Raw genomic sequence first — 24,082 nt, forward strand, 5'->3', positions numbered from 1 at the left:
CTGTTTATTATCAGCATTCCAAACGTACAATATCACCCCAATTGCATGTTTTGTGTCCAGCTGTACACTTAAAAAACCCCACACACTTGCAAATGAATCATGAGTCTACATTATTATTATCCTCTACCAGTGCTTTCTCTGGGGGGACGCAGGGGGACGAAAACCCCTAAACATTTTGTGAATCTTTGTACTTTTGTCCATTTACTGTATTTATTTTTCCGGATTTGAACAATAAAATTGTTATTTTATTGAGTCAAAATGAGAATAACCCTAAAAAAAATTAGGGGAAAAAAGCACTGCCCTCTACTATAAAATCCTTCTAGGCTGGAGCAGAGGCGTAGGAAGGTCAGGTTTTCTTACAAAGGAATGTGGATTCTGAGCCTCTGATAACAAGTAGGCGACTGTGGACGGATACTTAAATCTACAGGATGGATTGTGTTTTGGCTTGCGTTACTGTATTTATATTTATTGTTTATTTATTTAATAAAATTAATTTTAAAAACCTGCAAAGTGGTTTACCAAAACAACAGCACAACAGCAGTAAAATCAAGAAAAATTAACAATACTACTTTAAAACATACAAAAGCTAAAATATTAAGATTAAAATTACTTCAACTTCCTAAGCATCTAGGTATGCTTGCCTAAAGAAGAATGCTTTTAGCAGGTGCCTGAAAAGAGTCTAGCAAAGGCAGCTGCTTTGTTGAAATTTCAGCCTTCACGACATAAGAAAATGGCCAAATAAACAGCTATTTTCATGGAGGAGGGTCAAGATAGTAACCAATATGCATGAAATTTCATATGTAGTTATATAATCCCTAGTGTAGTAAGAGAAGACCTTTGGAGCAGGCATTTTTTTAAAAAAAGTTTTTTATGAACCGCCCTAGTAGGGCAGTAATTGTCCCTTGATAATTGTCACTCCCCTCCATGATGGCACCTGGGGCGGCCCCCACCCCCCCCTTTCTTACGCCCCTGGGCTGGAGTACATATGCTGCTGGTTTGTTATCCACAAACTCTCATGTTAATAACTGATCACGTGCAGTCAGCTTACCTCCCGCATCACTAATACACGCCATACTGAAATGTGATCATCCATATACATCAGGACCTTGTGGATCTCTTTGGTTTCAGATGCTTCAGGAACAGGGTGCCAGGTGGCCTCCAGGGAAAGCTTCAGAAAACCAGATAGTTGTAGGAATCATTATATGCTTCCTGTACCAAATGAAGAGTCATAGTGTCAGTGGTGACCCATTTATTTATATCCCTCTCATAATACTAGAACTCACAGCCATCCAATTAATCTGAATGTTGGAAGGTTCAGACAGACAAAAGGGTGTGCTTCTTCATACGCTGAGTAGTTAAACTATGGAATTCATAACCACGAGAGGGAGTGAGCCACCAATGTGGCTGGCTTTCAAAGAGGATTTGACAAATTCAAAGAGGAGGAGACTCCTTGGTTTCTTCAGCTTCTGACTCTGCACTGCTTTCTCCCATCACCTCTTCCTGCTCATGACAACGCCTCAGTCTGCTCCCTCTTCTTCCTCTGACCACCCATTGTGGTCCCATTATCACAGTGTAAAGCACAGTGTAAAGTTTTATATATACCTATATACTCTTTTTTCATTTTTTTAAATTAATTTTCCAAAAAGATTTAAACAAACAAAAATCTCAACTGTATTTAAACCAATCTTAGTAACATTGTTAAGTGACTTCCTCAAATCCCCCAGTTGAATTTCAGTGTATATCATTATAACAGTTTTCCAAAACCAATTTTCTCATAAAATTAACTTAATCACTTAACATCTTTCTTTCTATTTTAACTTTAAACATATTAAACTCTAACATTACATATTTAAATCCTAAACCTATCTGGTGTTTGCAAGCTTTTCCAATTAAATTATCTTAACATATTTAACTAAATAGTCTTTGAATTTCATCCATTCCAATGGTACTCCTCCTCCTTCTGGTTGTGGACTCTTCCAGTCAGGCCGGCTAGCTCTGAAAAATCCATCATCTTCATCTGCCATTCCTCCACTGTAGGGACTGCTTGTGTTTTCCAATTCTTAGCTAACAAAATTCTTGACACAGTTGTGGCATACAAAAACAGTTTAACATCTTTCTTGGGCAATTCCTAACCTGTTATTCCAAGAAGAAGACCTCTGGTTTCTTAATAAATGTATATTTCAACATTTTTTTCAATTCATCATAAATCTTTTCCCAGACTTCTTTCATAGCCATATGTTATATGTGGTGGCAGGTCCACCACATATAATAAAAGGTACCCTCCTTTTCTTTACATTTCCAGCATAGATTATCACTGTTGTGATAAATCTTTGCTAATTTTACAGGGGTTAAGTACCATCTATACATCATTTTCATAATATTTCCCTTTAACACCATGCATGCAGTGAACTGGACCCCTTTCCTCCACAATCTTTCCCAGTCTTCAAACATTATATTGTGTCCCACGTCTCTTGCCCAATCTATCAACACTGATTTAACTTGCTCATCTTTTGTCTGCCATTCCAACAATAAATTATACATTTTAGGCAAATTTTTATCTTTAGAGTCCAACAACTCCGTTTTCAACTTAGGTTTTTCAGAAGCAAAACCATTTTTCTTATCTAATTTATACAATTCATTGATCTGGTGATAATGTAACCAATTTACAGTGGTGCCTCGCAAGACGAAAATAATCCGTTCCGCGAGTCTCTTCGTCTAGCGGTTTTTTCGTCTTGCGAAGCAACCCTATTAGTGGCTTAGCGGATTAGCGCTATTAGTGGTTTAGCGGCTATTAAAGGCTTAGTGGCTTAGCTGCTAAAAGGCTATTAGCGGCTTAGCGGCTTAGAAAAAGGGGGGGAGCGGAAAAAATCGCAAGACTCGCAAGACTTTTTCGTTTTGCGAAGCAAGCCCATAGGGAAATTCGTCTTGCGAAGCGCATCGAAAAACGGAAAACCCTTTCGTCTAGCGGGTTTTTCGTCTTGCAAAGCATTCGTTTTGCGGGGCACCACTGTATTTTATCTTTAATTTGATCAAATGGTTTTAATTTAAATCCTTCTTTATCTTTCAGTAACAAGTCTGAATATCTCAACCACTTGATTTCCATATTTAATTTTTTCTGGGCCTTTGCCTCCATTGGCGAAAGCCATCTGGGTGTCTTCCTTTCCAAAAGATCTTTGTATTTTATCCAAACATCATATAGAGATTTCCTAATTACATGGTTTTTAAAGCCATTATGGGCTTTTACTTTGTCATACCATAAATATGCATGCCATCCAAACAAATTATCAAATCCCTCCAAATCTAAAACATCTGTATCCTCTAGTTGTATCCATTCCTTAATCCAGCAGAGTGCTGCTGCTTCAAAATAGATCTTCAAATCTGGCAGGGAAAATCACCCTCTTTCTTTTGAATCCATTAGTAGTTTATACTTAATTCTGGGTTTATTCCCCTGCCAGATAAATCTAGATAAAACTTTCTGCCATTCTTTAAAACATTTCACACTGTCAATAATTGGGAGGGCTTGAAACAAAAACATCATCTTTGACAATACATTCATTGACCACCAAAATCCAGCCCATTAATGACAATTTTAAATTCGACCAAATCTCCAGATCTCTCTTAATTTCATTCCATAATTTCTCATAGTTATCTTTATATAAGATCAAATTTTCCCCCGACAACTTAACTCCCAGATATTTAACTTTTTTCACAAAGACAAGGCCCATCTTTTCTTGTAGTAATTTTCTTTCCTCATTGTCCAGATTGTTCTCTAATATTTTGGTTTTGCTCTTGTTTAACTTATATACACCTATATTTCCATTGCTATATCAACGTAACATTTCAGGGACACAAAATCCCACAAATGTGAGCTATAGATAAATCTGGAAAGGACTCTCTTCTGAGTTTTAGACATTTGTTTTGAAAAATAAAATAATCAATTCCCTCACTTTCAGGGACTAATTATTTGTTTAAAAGAGTAAAATGTTTCTACAATTTTCTGTGATCTTATGCATGTTATAACAGCAGAGACAAAGCACCAATTTAAAACCCTCAAACCTATTCTGAGACCAAATGAATTTTATAACCATGTAAAATCCAAGTCTGTACCCTGATGCCTATGTCTGTCTCTTTTTCCTTCCTTTCAAAAAGACTTTACTGAGATAGAATTTCTATAAAACAATAAAGCTACAATCTTAGCAGATTTTTTTTTAAAGGGATAATTGGATTTTAAAATGAGATAACAAAAACAGTCATGATCACATTACAATAGGACACAGTTTCTTTTTGAAAGGGCAAAAATCTTTTTTCAGGGAATAAGCAGATTAGCAAAGGACCAATTCTGATGTAATGTTTGGCTCACATGTCATGACTTCTTGAAGTGATCATGAACACAGACGATGCACAGCTAACTAACTTGCAAGAAGAATCCTCAAGAAAATTACAGTGGTACCCCGCAAGACGAATGCCTCGCTCAACGAAAAACGCGCAAGACGAAAGGGTTTTCTGATTTTTTAGCTGCTTCGCAAGACAAATTTTCCTATGGGCCTTTCTCGCAAAACGATTATTTTTTTTTGAGTTTTCCCCCACAGGCTCCCTCTAAACTTCAGCGGAGCGGGGCGGGCTGGGAGGGAATCCCTTGGCCCCCCCGCCGGACTTCCCGAAGCTCTTTTGAAGTTCGGCGGGGGTCCAAGGGATTCCCTCACCGCCGCCCGCCTTTAGAAGCGCTCGGGGAAAGCAGCGCGCTTCGCTGCTTTGCCCAGAGTGCTTTTAAATGCAGGCGGCGGTGAGGGAATCCCTTGGCCCCCCCGCCGGACTTCCCGCAGCTCTTTTGAAGTCCGGTGGGGGGAGAAGGGCTTTTCTTCCCACCGCCAGCCTTCAGAACAGCCTTCTGAAGGCTGGCGGTGGGAAGTAAAGCCGTTCTCCCCCCGCCTGCCTACAGAAGAGGTTCGAGGAAAGAGGCGAAGGAGCGCTGCCCCTTCACCTCTGTCCCCGGAGCTTGCCGTTCTCCCCGGCCTGCCTTCAGAAGAGGTCCGGGGACAGACTGTCCCCGGACCTGGTCTGAAGGCAGTCTCCATAGGAACGCATTAATTGATTTTCAATGCATTCCTATGGGAAAGCATGCTTCGCAAGACAAAAAACTCGCAAGAAGAAAAAACTCGTGGAACGAATTAATTTCGTCTTGCGAGGCACCACTGTATAACCTATTTGTGAGCTGTGGGTCCCAGTGATAAATCTATAAATGCAATATTTACTAAGAGTAATATTTACTTTTAATTTATGGTTTTCCCAGTAGTGATGTATGGAAGTGAGAGCTGGACCATCAAGAAGGCTGATCACCGAATAATTGATGCTTTTGAATTATGGTGCTGGAGGAGACTCTTGAGAGTCCCATGGACTGCAAGAAGATCAAACCTATCCATTCTGAAGGAAATCAGCCCTGAGTGCTCACTGGAAGGACAGATCCTAAAGCTGAGGCTCCAATACTTTGGCCACCTCATGAGAAGAGAAGACTCCCTGGAAAATACCCTGATGTTGGGAAAGATGGAGGGCACAAGGAGAAGGGGACGACAGAGGACAAGATAGTTGGACAGTGTTCTCGAAGCTACCAGCATGAGTTTGACCAAACTGCGGGAGGCAGTGGAAGACAGGAGTGTCTGATGTGCTCTGGTCCAGGGGGTCACAAAGAGTCAGACACGACTAAACGACTAAACAACAACAACAACAATATTTACTATCTCAGGTCTGACTGAAGGCTGATTTACTCATTATAAAATCTTTACGAAGAAAGGACTTTGTTGCATAAATTAATGGGTGATCTGTTTGAAGACTGTTGCACATGGGTTTGTTAAATTTGTCATGTGAATAAGTTTCAACATATGCATTCAAGAAGAATGTGAAGAAATCATCAAAGCAAGAGTTCAGAGGTAGAGTCCTTACACTCTGAGACTTCAGTTTTGAATTTAATCCCACAGCAAGAATATCCCTATGTGATTTGAAAAACAGATTCTATATATAATTAGTAGTACAAAATAATTCATTTCACACTATCAACATAACAGCTGCCAGTACATCAGGCACAAGCCTGCTTTAGATCAAGAATATATTCACCTGTTACTTTTCCCCCCAGCTGCAAAGTTGGATGCACATGTACTTTTAGCATTTGAATAGCGGCCTTTTCTGGAACAGACACACAGATTGGGAAGCCAATAAAGCTAAGAAAACGTCACTCCCTGCCATTCAACTATTGTACAGCATTGTGTAAATGTTTACGACACTCTTATATATACTCTGTGCAAGTATTATTTTAGAGGGGAGTGCTATATCTGTAGTGGAAGGATACCAAGGAGTGAGGAACCCTAATACTAAACCTCTGAGTTGTTAGGATGTCACAGTTCCCTCACAAGGGTGGAGATATGGGAGGAAAGATAATGGGTTGTATCTAGTGTTTGTCCTAGTCAGAGTAGACCCACTGAAATTAAGGAACATGACTAACAATTCCATTAATTTCAATGGGCTTACTCTGAGTAAAACTTAGGTGTACACGACCCATTGTAAAGTGGGCCTGCACATGACCAGGCTTTTGTAGGAAGAACCCAGCAGATACCAAGGAAACCCGAGGGTGAGAGGAGATCGCTTACTATTCTGCTGCACAAGACTGACTAGCTCCTATGATAAGATGCAATGACTTCAGAGAGCAAAGCAGAATAAAGCATAGCTTGGCCTGATGTAGAAAACGGCCAGTTTGGCAACTATTTTAGAGAAGGAATTCAGCTTATTGTTTTGTTCCACCAGCTGCTCCAAAACCATTTGCAAAGTTGCATGATTCATGTCCAACTCCGTCTCCGTTGAGAAGTAAAAGTCAGACAAAAATCTCTTTTTGCTTGCTGACACGCACACACAAGCCTGTTTCTGACTTTGTTATAAAATACTGAAAAGCATGAGTTTGGAATGAGTGGAATATTTCATTCCACTGCTTTCTAAGATAACATTCTTCTCTTCCAATGGGACTCCATGTATTTATTCACTCCAGTCCACTCTCTAAATAATAGTATTTGTTACTGGGATTTAATTTAAAAAATAGAAACCAGGCTACTTTTGCATTATCCTAGTGAATCTCTCTTGGGAAATAATGTTCACTGCTGAGCAATTCCTACACAGCACTGAGTTGCAAAACTAAATAAATCAGCTGTGATGATTTCTCTTTTACCATTCAGGCTTGGTGGCTCAGTTCTTCAGAGCCAAGACATACTTCCCCACCCTCCTGAGCAGAGCGGAATAAATGGCACCCTTAGCCCCAATTATTATATACCGGGACAGTGTCTACAGCAGGATGGGAAACATGTCCAGCTCCCACCAGCCCCAGGAAGCATGGCCAACGGTGAGGGATGGGGGGGACTCAGGTCCAAAAGCCTCGGCAGTAGTTTCCCCACCCGGCCTCAGAGTGTAACTTTAACACGAGACAAGGAGATAAAGTGCCGAAATCCGACTACTTTTATAGATTGTTGCATTCGCCCATTCCTTGGAGAAGTTCCATGGTCCAGAACATACTCAGGTTTGGTTCCCTCCAGAAGGAGCTCACTGGGTGCTAACTGGCCTTTTGCCATTTCTGCAAATACAGGCTGAGCATAGGTGGAACTGCAGCTTAAAAGAGAACTGAAAGCCCACTGCCCTCACATCAGATCTCCAGGAAGACAGCCAGCACCCGAAGAAGCGTACAGAGCCAAAGCTCAGTGATCCACGTATTTTTACTACTGTTGCACGCCACCCTAATCTCCAAGCGGTGCAAGATTACGGGGGTTCCAGGTGCTTACACAGGGTCCGTGTTTCCTGCTGGGAATGAGGCACAGTGGAGACTGTGGTGTCTTCGTGATATATGGTTTATTTACACATATATGTGCTCCAACCCTCTCTCCAGCTTGCTGCCTTTATTAGCCTGCAACATTTTTTCTTCTAGGTCACATCGCAGCCAACCCTAAAAAAAACTCTACCTCAAACTCTGCCTTTGTCTTCTAACTAACTCTGAGTCTGGCCCAGAATCTGTACTTTCTTAATGGCAGATTACCTTTCCTTTGTTCTCTTAATGGCCCATCTCCTAGACCATCTCCTGAGCATGGTAAACTGGCTCCAGGGATTAAGGGTCTGGCATCCAGTTTAGCTCTCTAAGCCTTGTTTCAATTCTAACACAGGAATGTAGGGGAGTCTGGCACCCACAAACACTATGTATCTAACTAAAGACTTATACATGTGATATTTTTGCATTTTACTAGCTCCTGGTCCTCCAGAACCTCAGTCCCAAGGTACTCTACCAAAGCTATGCTCCTCTCCTCAAGCCACACCCCATCCCAGTCCTACTCCATTTTTTAAAAAATATTTTTTATTGCTTCTTTCCAGGCACAGATATATCATCAAATGTTCAACAAAAGCAACTTTACAGAAAAAGGAAAAAAGAAAATTAGAGAGAAAATTCATCTTTCCAGAACAATTTTTTCATGGCCTACCAGACTTCCCCACATCCTCCCCACCCTGCATTCTTTACAATAAAAATAACAGCAAATTGTTACCCTGTTTCATACGTTTTTTGTACTTTCAATTAATTATATTTTAGATTTAAAGTGCTTATTGTCAAATTACTTTTCAAAATAAATCTTAGAATTTACTCTAAACTTTGGTAATTTCATAATTATACCTTAGTTTCCCTATCTTCAAATTTTGTTACTGAAGCCATCCCAGTCCTACTCCAGCCCTTGAACTGCAGTCATGTCTCTTATTAAAAAATCCCTTCCAGTGCATGCACACGAAAGCTCATACCAAGAACTAACTTAGTTGGTCTTTAAGGTGCTACTGGAAGGAATTTTTTTATTTTGACTATGGCAGACCAACACGGCTACCTATCTGTAACTGGAGTCATGTCTCTTGCTGGCCTTGAGAGATAGGGCTTTGTGGAAGCCTCTGGCTTTTGCATGGCTGGAATGTAGCTTACTACAAGTGGTGGCCATTTTAGGTACATTCAAATGACACACAAACACGGACATACAGGTCCTTTTGGAACTGGAAAAGGGAAGAATGGGGGCAGAACAGGGGGAGGTAACATGTTCCACCAACATGCACAGGGGTCAGGAACGGAACCCCCACACAAAATGGTGGTCATTTGTATACTAAAGTGTTACATTTCTTGTTCCACTCAGTTTTGCTTCTCCCCCCCCCCCCCACCTAAAAGTTGCTTGTGACAGAATGTGGCCCTTGAGGTGAAACCCGTTCCCTGTCACTGCTTTAGAGCTATTTTTGGATATTAATTGGCCTGTTGGTAAGCTTTTGTGATAATTTTTTTGAAAAATTCTATCTTTAATTCATGCTGGCTAAGGAGAACATTTTATTACATTGCTGGCATCATTTAAGCACCACCGCACTATATACACAAGAGTATATAGTATGTAGAGAGCCAAAATATGAACTCATGATATTCTGATTGAGGCAGACCATGATGAGGCCTTGGTTTTGGAATGTGTGAGATACTTTTCTTTCTCCTTTCTTGACAGATAAAATAACCCAGCAACTACTAAATGTGTCCTGGGAAAATCTGGCATAGCTAATAATAATTGGGTTCATACAAGGATAAAATAAATCATATTTTGCTTACGACATTCTTAGCTGTCCAAAACTCCAAGTTCTACATCTGTCACTATTCTTTTTATTTAAGTCTTCCTTTCACAGCAGCCTCATTCATTGCATGTCCCATCCTAACCCCAACACACATGCACACAAAGTCTGGCAAGGCTATGGCAAATAGGAGGAGCTATAAGACTTTCAAGGGTGCAGGCCTACAGTCCTTGTTGCCACACACAGGTCATGTGTGAAAAGGTCTCCTGCAGCTTGAGAAGCCAGAAGGCAGGAGAATATTCCATCCGCCACATTCCACAGCAATACAGACAGGGAGACACTGTTACCAGTTCTGCTAGCAAGTTTGTGCATGCACGCTTATGCTTAAATATACATGAGAGATAAAAGGAGCCAGTTAGATGGTGGCAACATCTGTCAAAATCTTAGCTGAGGATCAAACAGCGACAGACAACAGACATACAGCAGGCATCCTAAGCTACCTTTGAAACTGCCTTTCTGAATCACAAGGTATTCCTAATAGCTGATGAGAAATCCAGAGCCCGTCTTTTTTAAAGTATTTCACATACAGCAATTAGGCTCTTCTTAAAAAGAAAAGAAAAAAGGGGGGAGGACTTTCTCTTGTACAACCCAAGTGAAGCATTTACGTTCTGTTCTTTTTTTAAGAAGCAAATCTGCATTCATTTCATTTATAACAGCACATGTTTTTGCACTGTGCTTTTTCCATAGGCGTTCCTTCAGATACTTTAGACAGAGCAACAACTGCATCCAGATGTCTTTGGCTTCTTGCACACAACAAGCCATGTCAACAGCCCCACTCTATGCATATGCCCAGACCTGGAAGTTACTGACTGAACTGTTGCACCTCTTTGGCACTCTTTATCAAAGAAGCAGAAAGCTACATCAGAAAATAAACTAGGCTTTCCATACATCCGGAAACTTCCGGACATGCCAGGAAATTGGACTCCTAAAATGGTGCCCTGAGGGAAAATTTGAATTTTAAGAGATGTCAGAAATTTCCTATATGTATTTTCTGCTGAGCAGTGAAAGGAATGCCCCCTCCTTACGTGGGAGACCCAAAGTGCACTAGCGCCCCCCACCTCCCCCTGCAGCCCCAACTGAGGAGGAGGGGAGCCTGGAGGACAGCGGAAAGAGGGTGAGAGAAGGCCCAAGCGCCTGCCAGCCACCTAGAGAGGAAAATAAAGACAACTCGGTTATCCTCCCCCCACCTTCCTCCCCCCTTGAGAGCCGCTGCGTTACCTTCTCAAAGAAGGACAATAGCTCCCCTTTCCAGGACGCAGAGCCTGTGGCCACTTGCTCAAGAGCAGGTCCAAAGGAACTTACCTCCTCAGTCCCACCCCCTTCCCCCTGGTGGGAAAGAATGAAATTAAAATAAAATAAAATAAAATAAATAAATAAATAAATAAATAAATAAATAAAGTTGAAGTTGAAAAATTTCAGGTTCAACAATTTTGGGGGTGTCAGGAATGTTACTTTTTGAAATATGGCAAGCCTAAATAAACCTCTGAAACAGAACAATGAGATGGGGGGGGTGGAGACAGCAAAACTGACACTCTACAAGACATGGGTTAGCTTGTGACTCTCCCATTGATATGTATTGCACAAGCCCCCATCCACCTTGGTGCAACCATCTTTCCTTAATGCAAAAACAAAACAAAAAATTGAAAAATAAATGAAAGAAACAATTAAATGCTTCCATGAGCTCATAGTACCCATCAACAGAGGGTGGCTGTTACATCCACCACAATTCCCTGCTTTGGCATTCCTTCCTTCTAACTGGACTCTGTGAGCACAGATAATTTTGTTGCATCTATGCATGAGATGTGATGGAATCCTTTGTCTACTCTCCAACAAGAGAAATAAGGAACTGTTAGCTCTAAAAGGAGGCTGCTTGATGTTTCTCTGCAAGAGTGACTACAGTGGTACTTCGGGTTAAGAACTTAATTCATTCTGGAGGTTCGTTCTTAACCTGAAACTGTTCTTAACCTGAGGTACCACTTTAGCTAATGGGGCCTCCTGCTTCTGCCGCGCCTCCAGAGCACGATTTCTGTTCTCATCCTGAAGCAAAGTTCTTAACCCGAGGTACGATTTCTGGGTTAGCGGAGTCTGTAACCTGAAGCGTATGTAGCCTGAAGCATATGTAACCCGAGGTACCACTGTATTCTAGGGTTTTCTCCTTCTGTTGGAAGGCACAACTAGAACTGTGAATTGCAGGGACAGGAAGTGAGCTATTCTCAAGGAAGGTCAGGCTTATACTTTTAACCTCTAAAACTGTTTGGGTGTAAGAGTAAAATGTGGCTCAAATTTTAAGAAAATAAAATTTCTTCAGCTATTTGGAAATTCTGGGACACACTGCCCACAGTGCAATCCTATCATCAGCTTATGTCAGCTGGATAAGGCTAGGATTCAGGGATAAGGCTAGGATTCATTAGCCAGAAAGAAGCACCTGCCTTAAGCAGTAATTGCTGTGGAGGCAGAAAGCAATGGCAAGGGATTGGAGGGCAAAGCTCTCTGTGTTTCGTGGTCCATTTCCTCTAAGCTTAGCCTGCTGTCCTCAGATGCAGTGGAAGATTCAACTGCCAGTCCAATCGGCTTTTGTTCATAAAATGGGTGGGAGGGAGCGCACCATCTTGTCTTCTCAGTTAGCAAAATGTCTTCAGCCAGCCCAGATAGGATTGCAACTAAATCTGATCCACTAGCATAGCTCAAAACCATGGTGGTGATGATATTACCCTAGCATCGGTTTATGATGGCACGAGTGCAACACCCATCATAATTAGGTAGGGAAAAAAGGCAAGTAGAGGGCCAAACTAAAGGAATTGTGGGGAGAGACTGAGCTGGATGGAGACCTTGGCAGGCAAAGGAGTAAGGTTTTAAACCTGTGCTCCTTGCTGCGACCCCAGTCTATTTGTCCTGAAAGGAAAGCTTCCATTGGGGAAGGATCATGAATATCACCATAGGCTACATCGGCAACTTGGTGATAGCAAACCTTGGTGAAAGGTCACTCAGCAATTTGTACTTTCCACCAACAGCCAAGGATGAAAAGGAAGATGGATAACACCTGTGTACTGAAGCAGCGTACCTGTCTGCAGAGTCCCAAGACACAGGAGGAACTTAAGCTTCACTCCTGCAAATGGGGTTGCACAGATGAGTCGCCCTACACAGGTAAGTGGGAGGGAGAAGGCTCCTGAGCATCTTTCAACCCTCCCCACTAAGCATCCCAAGAAAATAAATGGGTATACACAGCACTCATTCCATTGCTAAAGCATGTCTCATCCTCCCCTTGCATCTGGGGAACCATGTGTGCTAGCTAAGCAACTCTCGCTTGCTCAGCAGGTAGGAGCGGTGGTTTGCCAGCACCTACACCCAAGCAAACCCTTACCCTACGCACTTGGATCTAAGGCTGAAACAGCCAGAAGTGCCGCTGACAACTCAATGCAAGACCATTCCTATGAGGACTCGATCTGCCATCAAACCTCAAATTATGATCCTTAGACGAAGGGTGGTACATAAATTTAATAAATAATTAAATAAATAATAAGTGAGCCAGCCTTTCTAATTTCCTAGCCCTGGTTAGAAGGGTTTGACAGCTACACAAGCAAAAAACAAAACAAAACAAAATGCAATGCTGTGAGGAATATGTTGAGGAGCATATAATGTGTTTCATAGCCAGTTTAATCTTAAAGGAACGTTAATAAAACATAATTAGGAAATAATAGTACTCATATATGAATTCCAGGCACTCTATTTGTCCCATCTGAACTCCAACAGACTGGGGAGGTTTTGGTTTCAAATTTCATTGGAAGGTGGCATCTCTGGAGGAGAACTTCATGCCCCTTCCCAGCATTCTGCTGCAATACCAGCTCTGGGGAGGAGCCCAAACAGCAAAGCAAGTGCAATTGGTGTGAACAGGGAATGCATTATTATTGGGTGGTATCAGTCATGGTAAATAATTTCACTGGGTCTACTCTGAGTAAAATTTAGATGACTGCCTATTTGTTGTTGTTGTTAAGAAGAAATTTCACAAATAAAGCCAGCAGCAACATAACTAGATTTCAGCACCAGACCAAGCACTTGACAGTGTAACAAGCCAGACATATCTGTGATGCGGAGAATATCAAGGTCCTCATGAGAAAATATAAGCCACCTGGGTAGGATCCCTCAAAGCAGAGTGAACTTTGATGCACCCTGAATGAAACCAATACATGCCTGTCCACCCCGTGTGATGCAAGCACACATTGGCACACAAAAGGATTAAGATGTATTCCCTGCAGACACAAACTACGGAAAGCATCCAGCTATCTAATTATGCTTTTCCTTTCCTTATCTCCTGAACTGTCAGGAACCCACGACTCTGCAACATATCCTTTGTGTCTCTACCCCATCCATCCTCTTTATGCCGTTCAGCATATTGGTCTGTGCATGCAACAAAACAAAAACTATGCATCTTTTAAAATAATCATCAGAATGCACTGCATTGCAAACGGAGCCATGTCTCTCCACACTGTAACAGCCTGGAAGGAATTAAAACTGCATATTTGGTAGATTATTGCAACAAGAATGTTATCTCTATATAGTTATACAAACACACAGAAAAAGGAATCAAGCTACTCACAGAGAGAACCACAGGGAAGGTCTCCATTTCCTCGATTTCATCTGACTGCATTCAAAGCCAGGGCTGCAGCAAGCACGATCAGCAAGCCAGCAACACTCAAGACTCACATCCGCAGTACCTTAGCCAGGAGGAAGAGGGGAAGGACTGGGGATCCTCTTGCCTTGCGGGCATCATCTGACCAGGTAGAGCGCTATACAGACCAGAGATTTATCAAGGATAATCGAAGCATTTGACATTGGGTTCTACCAGCAAATAGCCAAGGATGAAATCAGACACAGGTTACTGATCTGTTCTTGGAGACTCAAGGGAAGAAATCTATGCCACACAGAGCATGAAAGAAACAGCATAAAATTCTGTTCTTCGTATAAATCCAGCTTTATGACATTTAGAGAACTTGCATGAAGAGATCCTAGTTCATGTGCCAGGGTTTTGTGGATTTTTTGGGTGGTGATGGAATGGATCGATTTTTTACCCTTCTGGTTTTTAAATAAATCCTTTAGAAATTTTTTAAAAGAAAGGAATAGAAATTTAAAATTATAAACACTGACAAATAAAAATATCTAAAACAAGTTATTAAAACATGAATAATAAATGAAACATGATAACATCAAGAAACAATTCAAAGAGCAAAGCAGACAAAAAGCATTTTTTCAGAAAAACCTGCTGGAAAAGAAAGCACTCACCTGCTCGCCAAAAGGTGAGCAGTAGTAGGGATGAGTAGGGCATTCAACTGTCCTAGTGCCACCACAGAAAAATAAAATATTGTCCCTTATGTGAATGACAAAGACCATGGCTTTCAGAAATGATATCAATCAACCAAATTCATATGGATACAGATGATTGTTGAGATACTCTGATCCAGGCCATCTAGGGTTTTAACACTTTCAGTTAAGCCTGGAAATGAACTAACAAACACTGCAGATGGTATAATACTGCAATTATACATTTCAACCTGCCAGACTGAGTTAGCATTCTGTCAGTCACACTCTGGTCCAACTCAAGCTTCCAAACAATTTTCAGAGGCATCCCCACACAGAGAGCATTTCAGCAATCCAACACGGAAATTATTATTCCAGTCTTAAAGTCAGCTCCACATCAGTTTTTGATTTATTTCTAAAAAGTGCATGAAAATGTGAAAGCAGTTTCATGTGCATTTCACCTAATATACATATTTCTGCAAGTTTCTCCCTGATGTAATGCATTTTTGTACTCTTTTCACAAAGAGAAGTATTCTAACATGTGCACTTTCCCTGCATGCATGCTTTTTTTGGGGGGGGGCTGGAGAACTGCACTCCAAATTTTGGAGAAGTAAGAATCTATAAAAGGCAGCTGCATACTGGTATGACAGGTATGAATTAGGTAGGTTCACAGTCAAATGTAAGCTGAATAAATCCCACATCTCCATTTCTAGCTGAATGTTTCCTCTTCCTGGTTCTGCTGCAGGTGGACCAGGTAAGGACAAGCAGTCAGTTGCCTCTGGGTATGCACCTACTCAACTGGTTGACAGACAGCGACAGAGGCATGGCCTGGCAAGGAAACCAGGTCATTTAAAAAGCTTGTTGAGAGGGAAAATGAGGAAGGCAGAAAAGGAGAAGTAGAAGCCATACAGAAGGAAGGAGAGCCAGGGCTCCATGCTGCTAGGCTCAGTATGAAGCCAAGAGAAGCAAGGAAGCAGAGTCACTCCACTGGGGCTTCTCTCTCAATTGTCACAATTGCCTGGGTTTGTTTGTCTGCCTCTTCCCTGCTCATCCTTTTTTGCTTTTGCACCATGTCTTTTACATTGTAAATCTTGGTTTTATTGATCTTAATATAAGCCCCTTCATGGATCACTGCCTTGCCGTGGCGAGGGGCTTGAATAACTCAGAGAAGCTATGAGCTATGCCATGCAGGGCCACCCAAGATGGACAGGTCATAGTGGAGAGTTTTGACCAAACGTGATCCACCTGGAGCAGGAACCGGCAAGCCACTCCAGTATCCCTGCCAAGAAAACTCCATGGACAAAGACAACAGGCATATAAAAGTTATGACGCTGGAAGATGAGCCCCTCAGGTCAGAAGGCATCCAACATGCTACTGAGGAAGAGCGGAGGACAAGTACAAGTAGATTCAGAGCTGATGAAGCAGCTGGGCCAAAGCCGAAAGGACGCTCAGTTGCGGATATGCCTGGAAGCGAAAGGAAAGTCCAATGCTGTAAAGAAAAATATTGCATAGGAACCTGGAATGTAAGAACCATGAACCTTGGTAAGTTGGATGTGGTCAAAAATGAGATGGCAAGAATAAATATTGACATCCTGGGCATCAGTGAACTAAAATGGACGGGAATGGGCGAATTCAGTTCGGATGACTATCATATCTACTACTGTGGGCAAGAATCCCGTAAAAGAAATGGAGTGGCCCTCATAGTCAACAAAAGAGTGGCGAGAGCTGTACTGGGATGCAATCTCAAAAATGATAGAATGATCTCGATACGATTCCAAGGCAGACCTTTCAACATCACAGTAATCCAAGTTTATGCACCAACCACTGGTGCTGAAGAAACTGAAATTGACCAATTCTATGAAGACTTACAACACCTTATAGAAGTGACACCAAAGAAGGATGTTCTTCTCATTATAGTGGATTGGAATGCTAAAGTAGGGAATCAAGAGATAAAAGGAACAACTGGCAAGTTTGGCCTTGGAGATCAAAACGAAGCAGGGCAAAGGCTAATAGAGTTCTGCCAAGAGAACAAGCTGGTTATCACAAACAAGCAGCAAACCCACTCAAGGCAACAGCTCTCTCACCTGCTGCTGCTCCCCAGCAACTGGTATGGAACTTCCATATAACCAACAAAATCAAAATATCTACCCTCCATGAATTAATTTGCCTTTTAAAGGCACATAAACTCATAGCTGTTATATCATAGAGTGGCAGTGGATTTCAAAAATCATGCATTGTAGACTTGAATTTATAGTTTTATTTGTTATCACCTTGTACACTATGGTTGAACGTTCAGCTGGGGATCATCAACATATTGATAGTAGCCCCACTCCAAATCTCCAGATAACATTTCTGGGCTTTTTATTATTGTTTTTGTAATACTGGTGTATTTTTGTTTCTAGGTATTATACTGATATTTACTTAAATGTTTTGGTGGGGTTTTTTGTTCTCTTGTTATGATTTGAGCTCAGTTTTGCTGCTTGAAAAGCAGGACACAAATATGAAATCAAATAAAAATAAATAAAATGAAAGCTATTGTTACAAATGCTGGGAGAATATCAACCACATGCCGTAAACAGACGTTGGAATTTGCAAACTCTCTCACAAAATCCAGAGTAAAGAGCTTTGTGCTGCACGATTTATGATGCCTTAGTCTTCCAAGAACAAAGTTGTTACATTTGGCCTGAAAGTAGGACACTGACAAATTATGTAACAAATAACCAATCATCCCAACAATAACATGTTTATGCTCTGCAATTCCTATTGTAAACAGGCATGAAGGAGTCCAGTAAAAACGCTGTAGATGAATTAGGAAACTACCAAATTCAAAACTGATTTTTCATCATGTAAACTAGCTTATATGGATCCCAATATTTATAGTCTTAAGTAACAGTAAACTATTGTACCTACAATTCCAGATACTGTAGAGGAAAAAGAGGCATATTGTGTACAGAATGAAGCAAGACCAGCTGCACTTAAACTATGATCCAAGGACCACCAGGATGAAAATAGCAGTAAAATGCTGGTGTGTCCTAGGTTAGCAATCTACCTAACAGAAATCCCACTGAACTCAATGGAACTTACTTCTGAGCAGGCATGTTAAAGTCACAAGCCTCTGTCTTCAGCACCACAAGCATCTGTAACTGTAATGTCAAAGGAACGCCCAGCTGCTTGCACTCACAGAGAAGCATCCATTACTCCCCCAGTGCCCACCCCCCTAATACTATTAAGAGGGTCTCTTCTCCAGTCTTCAGGGTAGCTGGAAGTAGGAAGGCATAAAAAGTCCTCTTTTCCTTCCTTTCTGCAGTTTTAATCTGAAATCTTAGGCGCAGTACTGCACCCAGAGCTCAGAAACTGCTCGCGCTAATGAAATTCCCTGTTGCAAAATGTGCCTAGAACAACACTGTTTCGAACACTGAACTCCCTGGATCCATACAGTCATTCCATCCTGGCTAGATCTTATAAGCCATGAGCAGCAATGGTCAAGAACGTGTGGTGAGCACCCTGCAAGCACCCTGTTGTATCCCCAGGCAGAAAAAGCAAAAAAAATTAAAATAAAAAATGATTCCACAAGATGTTACTAGATGGTAACCTTAACAGGAGGGGTGGGGCAGGCACTTGTCTATCCCCCTCCATAACTGGTCCCAGAGCCAGCAAGACTTGGGTAGAATCATAGAATAGTAGAGTTGGAAGGGATCCCAAGGGTCATCTAGTCCAACCCCCTGAAATGCAGGAATCTCAGCTAAAGCATCCATGACAGATGGCCATCCAAGCTCTGGTTAAAAACCTCCAAGGAAGGAGAGCCCACAACCTCCTGAAAGAGACAGTTCCACTGTCAAACAGCTCCTACTGTCAGAAAGTTCTTCCTGATGTTTAGTCAGAATCTCCTTTCTTGTAACTTGAAGCCATCGGTTCAGTCCTGCCCTCCAGAGCAGAAGAAAACAAGCTTGCTCCGTCTTCCATGTGACAGCCCTGCAGATATTTGAAGATGGCTCTCACATCTCCTCTCAATCTCTTGTCCAAGCTAAACATACCCAGTCCCTTCAACAGCTCCAAATAAGGTCTGGTTTTCAGACCCTGGACCACCTTGGTTGCCCCACTATGCACATGTTCCAGCATGTCAACATCCTTCTTAAATCATGCTAGATTTTTCTCCAGCCTGGTGTTGTTGTTGATGAAGGTCATGTCAGTCCAGAATAAAACATCACTCTTCCATGATTTGATCCTAGATCAGGGGACCAATCTGGAATGCATCAGCAAGACCTGGGGGGGGGAAGAGTTGGAGCAGTGGGGGAGACTGGCCTAACACAGATTTGTCCATCCAGATACTTGAACACCATCACATCTTGGAGAGCCAAACCCAAAATTTGTAAAATGAAACTAAAGCATCCAGGCAAAAGAACCTAACAAAAACACCATACTTCTTTCTTCCTTCCTTCATTTACATACCTTACAATCAAATAGGCATATTACAAAGAAACATGAAGCCTTGGATTGTTTGAAGACCACGTGATACTCCTGGACTTTGAACTTTTAATTACTAGATGAAGCCACGTACAAATCCACTGAAGCACATTTGAATACTGACATTTCAGTACTTAAATTTCAGAACTAAAAGGAGGCCTTTTTCACAGAATGTGTTACCAGAAGAAACAAAACCAGTTTTCTGCCCCCAACATCTCTTCTATCTCTGTGTGCATCAGTGCCTTATTTAGTGACAATAAATAGTCTCTCATATAACTAATAGAAGAATGGTGTTACTTTCACACTTCCAGTGACCAAAATTATACATCACATGAACTTTCACCTAGTTCTATATAAATCCCTAATCTAATGATGTTCTTGCACTGAAAAACAGATTTTCATAAGCCACATTACCCGAGTACAACAATACACCTTCTTCCATGACAATGACAAAGATTTTTATTGTTGTTAAAATAGCTGTTTCTCTTAGCCTAGTGCTCTTCTTCCAACAGTGGTCAAACAGATGTCCATGAGAAATTCATAATCACTCCATATTTGAAGTGTCGAATGAGGATGTAATAATAATAGGGGTTGCTCGTGCGTAAGTTGCCGCCTCTCCTGGCTAGGTTGCCTGGTTAAACCTTTTCTGTCTGGACAGCCCTTCACTTCGTGGCTGTCTCAGTCGCTAGCAGAATCCGTCAGTGGGCATTTCTTAAACCTTTTCCAGCATAAAAGCTGTTTGACGCCAAGTCTCCTCCTACTCTCCCTGCGCGGAAGTCTTCTGCGCAGGGAGGGTGTGGGTAGCGGAGGACCCGTGCTCTCCCCGCTGGTCTCCGGCGAGGAGTCCTGGAGCCCCCTCGCCGATTCCCCCATCTGCCCCCCTTTATCACTGGTGTTACGTTGATTTCCTTCCCCTGCTGATGAGCTGCCTCTCTCCCTGCTGGGCCCTTCTCCAGCATCACTCGGGAGCCTTGCCTCCGCTTCTGGCTCTGATGTCAGTTCCCTGACATCCACCTCCCCCCCAGGACCCCCTCCACCCCCGGCCTGACCTTTTGATCCAACTTTGTGCCTTTCCTCGGCCGACGAGGCAGGGAACCCCCGGAAGGAGCTGTCGCCATCCTCTGAGGATTCAAAACCCGCTTCCCACCCGCTCCAATCCCTTCCCGCGGGGTGGGCCTCCCAGTCTGATTCTTTTTCCTCTGAAGCCTCTCCTCCCTCCTCTTCGGAGGCAGAAAAACCCACAAAATCCTCTTCATCGTCTTTGGTTCCAAATTGCTCCTCCCAGAATCTCGCTAGTGGTTTAGGTTTGTCTGGGAACAGGCTGTGGAATTCCTCCACAAGATACCCGTCACTGATTGCCTCTGCGGGAACCCACGTGTTTTCCACCCCGGGTTCTCCCTCCCAAGCTACCAAGTACTCCACCTGGCGTCCTCACCACCTTGAATTGAGTATTTCCGTGGCCAGGTTGTGGCGTTCCCTCTCTTCTATCTGCGGGTGTGTGGTGACTTCTCCCTCTCGCCCCGGGAATTCCCGCCCCTCCCGGTACGGTGAGAGTAGGGACCTATGGAACACCGGGTGTATCTTCATGCTGTCTGGCAACTTGAGCTTGAATGCCACGGGGTTCACCTGCTGTGTTACCTCAAACGGTCCCAGCCGCCTTGGTTGCAACTTCTTGCACCCCCCCTTAAAGGGTAACCCTTGGGTTGACAACCACACCCGGTCTCCCACCCATATGGTCTCCACCTCCCTACGGTGCTTGTCTGCCTGCCTCTTGTAAATTTCCTTGGCCCGTTCCAAGTTCATTTTAAGTTGCTGGTGCAGGGCCTCCATTTCTTCCACAAACCGTTCTGCCGCAGGTACGCTCCACCCTTCCTCCCCACTCCCCGGGAAGGCCCTGGGGTGACATCCATAATTGGCCATGAACGGGCTCATTCCCGTGGACACATGTTCAGCGTTATTGTACGCAAATTCAGCCAGTGCTAGTTTCTCTACCCAATCGTTCTGCCTCTCGCTGACGTAGCAGCGTAGGTATTGCTGGAGTATACTGTTCGCTCTTTCTGCTTGCACGTTGGTTTCCGGGTGTCTCACCGTCGAGAAGCCCACTTCGACCTGCAGCAAGCTCATGAGCTTCCTCCAGAACCGGGAAGTAAATTGTTTCCCGCGGTCGGAGATAACCCTCGAGGGAGCCCCATGCAGCCTGAAGATGTGATCCACAAACAACCTGGCTGTTTCCTCTGCCGTGACCGCATGTGAGCAAGCTATAAAATGGCACATTTTTGTCAGTAGGTCGACCACTACCATGACTGCTGTCTTCCCCCTTGACTTGGGCAAATCTGTCATAAAATCGATGGATACCACCTCCCAGGGTCTTCCCGGCGCGGGTAAGGGTTCTAGTAACCCTGCGGGGGCAGCCCTCTCCCCCTTTGCCCTCTGGCAGCGGTCGCACCCCCGTACATACTCCCGTACATCTTCCCTTACCCTTGGCCACCAGAACTGCCGGGTGACAAGCAACATGGTTTTGTGTTGACCAAAGTGCCCCACTGTTGGCCTGTCGTGGAGTTGTACCCTTCCCCTCAAGGTCTCCCCCAGTACGTACAGACCCCCCTTGTAGTACAGTAGCCCTTCCTTTTCCTCAAACCCTCCATGGTTTTCCCTTCCTTCCCGGATTTTAGTTTGAGCGAATTCGTCGTTTCTAGTAAGCCCAGCCAGTTCTCGTTTCCCAACCAACACTCCCCCACACACCCATCGGTTCTCAGGGAACACGTGTCAGACTTCCGGCGGTCCCTCTCCTTCCATGTACTCCAGCTTCCGGGAGAGAGCATCTGCTCTTACGTTTTCCTCTCCCGGTATGTACCGGATCTCGAAGGAAAACTTGGAGAACTCCTGTGCCCATCGAATCTGTCTCTGGTTGAGTACTCGTGCAGTCCTCCAGTATTCCAAGTTCTTGTGATCCGTACACACCTGGATCTTGTGCTGCGCCCCTATTAGCAGATGTCTCCATTGTCGAAATGCTGCATAAATTGCTAGCAATTCGCGGTCATACACCGTGTAGTTTTGCTCCGACTTGCTCAGCTTCCTCGAGAAAAAGGCGCACGGCCTCCTGCGCTGCTGGGCCCCTGGCTGCAACAGTACCGCTCCGATGGCTCGGTCTGACGCGTCGGTCTCCAGTCTCATTGGCTTCTGCAAATCCACGTGCAGGAGCTGCTCTTCCGAAGCCAACACCTTCTTCAGTCTTTCAAAGGATTGCTGGGCACTTTCTGTCCAGACGAATTTCTTTTTGCTACTGAGACAATCTGTGATGGGTGCTGTCAAGTGGGCGAAGTTCTTGATGAAGTTGCTGAACCCTAGGAACCTCTGCACGTCCTTCCAGGTTTTGGGGGCCTTCCATTCCAGCACCACCTGCACCTTGCTTGGGTCCATTGCTAAGCCTTTGTCTGACAACTTGTACCCCAGGAACTCAACTTCTCTGGCGTGAAACTGACATTTTTCCAGCTTGACCCACAACTGGTGCTTCTGCAGTCTCTTTAGCACTTCCCTGATGTCTCTGACATGTTGCTTCTCATTTTCCGAATAGATTAAGACGTCGTCCAAGAAGGCTACGCAGTTCTTGTACAGCAGGGACCCCAACACGTGGTGCACGAAAGCTTGAAAACAGGCGGAGCCCGACTGTAATCCAAATGGCATAACTAAGTACTCAAAGGGCCCCCAGGGGGGTGAACATTGTGGTCTTCCATTCGTCCCCTTCCCTCATCCTAATCAAATTGTATGCTCCCCTGAGGTCCAGCTTGCTAAAAAATTTCCCCTTCCTCACCCGTGTTAAAATGTCGTCAATCCTGGGCATTGGGAAGGTCACGGGTTCTGACACCAGGTTGACGCCCTGGTAGTCCACAACGAGCCTGGGTTGATTAGTATCTTTTTTGTCCGCAAAGAACACCGGACTGCCCCCACCGCCTTTGATTCTCTTATGAAACCTCTTTTCAGGTTCTTGTCAATAAACTCCCGCAACTCCTTCATCTCCCTGCCCGACATGGCGTACAGTTTACCCACCGGCAGCTGAGCCCCTGGGAGCAAGTTGATTTGGCAGTCAAAGGGTCTATGGGGGAGTAGTCTATCTGCCTCCTTCTCGCTGAAGACCTCCTGCAGGTCAGCATATTGTGGTGGCACCTCCCCTTTCGGCTCCACAGCTATCCCAGCCACCCTGGCCACGGTCATCCTTGGGGTTTCCCCCCTAGACAGTGTTCCAAGCAGTAAACTGACCCAAAGGTGACCGTCCGCTGATGCCATGCCACTACTGGATCATGTAGTGCCAGCCAGCTCATCCCTAATATTGTTGGGGTCCTGCCAGTGTGGCTACGTGAAAGGCAATGGTCTCCGTGTGCCTGGAAACCCTCATTCTCATTGGTGGGGTCTGGTGCGTCACTTCCCCTCCCAGAAGCTCCCTGCCATCAATGGTGGTCACTTGCAAGGGAAAATCCAGGGGCCGCAGGTGGAGCTGGTGCTCTAGGGCGAAGTCCTTGCTGAGGAAATTGCAGGAGCTGTCTGAATCCAGCAGCCCCTTCACCTTGACTGGGTGCCCATTCGGGAGTTCTAGAACCACTTCTATGGCTATAGCCGCCCTGGGGGGTCTGGCTGGGGCACTTCTATTGGTTGCTGGCCTGGCTGTTGTGCC

General features: G+C 43.7%; 1 protein-coding gene and 1 long non-coding RNA gene across 3 annotated transcripts in view; both read right to left on the bottom strand.

The window, feature by feature from the left end:
* RGL1 (ral guanine nucleotide dissociation stimulator like 1) overlaps positions 1–14,428 on the bottom strand; it is a 144,770-nt gene extending 130,342 nt beyond the window's left edge. Inside the window, exons 1-2 of one of the 2 annotated variants that reach the window (XM_082226651.1) lie at positions 14,252–14,428; positions 1,049–1,209 (exon numbers count right to left, since the gene is read on the bottom strand). In XM_082226651.1, the coding sequence (XP_082082777.1) occupies positions 1,049–1,099 (51 nt within the window). In that variant the 5' untranslated portion in view covers positions 1,100–1,209; positions 14,252–14,428. The remainder of the gene's footprint in view (positions 1–1,048; positions 1,210–14,251) is intronic. The other variant, XM_082226654.1, reaches the window with a different exon arrangement.
* Positions 14,429–19,443: 5,015 nt separating this feature from the next.
* Positions 19,444–24,082, bottom strand: part of LOC309534501 — a 15,405-nt gene continuing 10,766 nt past the window's right edge. The window contains exon 4 of the long non-coding RNA XR_014220757.1: positions 19,444–20,007. This is a non-coding gene — a long non-coding RNA (uncharacterized lncRNA). The remainder of the gene's footprint in view (positions 20,008–24,082) is intronic.

This window comes from Podarcis vaucheri (genome assembly GCF_965113315.1).
Source record: "Podarcis vaucheri genome assembly, chromosome: 6".
In the NCBI taxonomy this organism is placed as follows: domain Eukaryota; kingdom Metazoa; phylum Chordata; class Lepidosauria; order Squamata; family Lacertidae; genus Podarcis; species Podarcis vaucheri.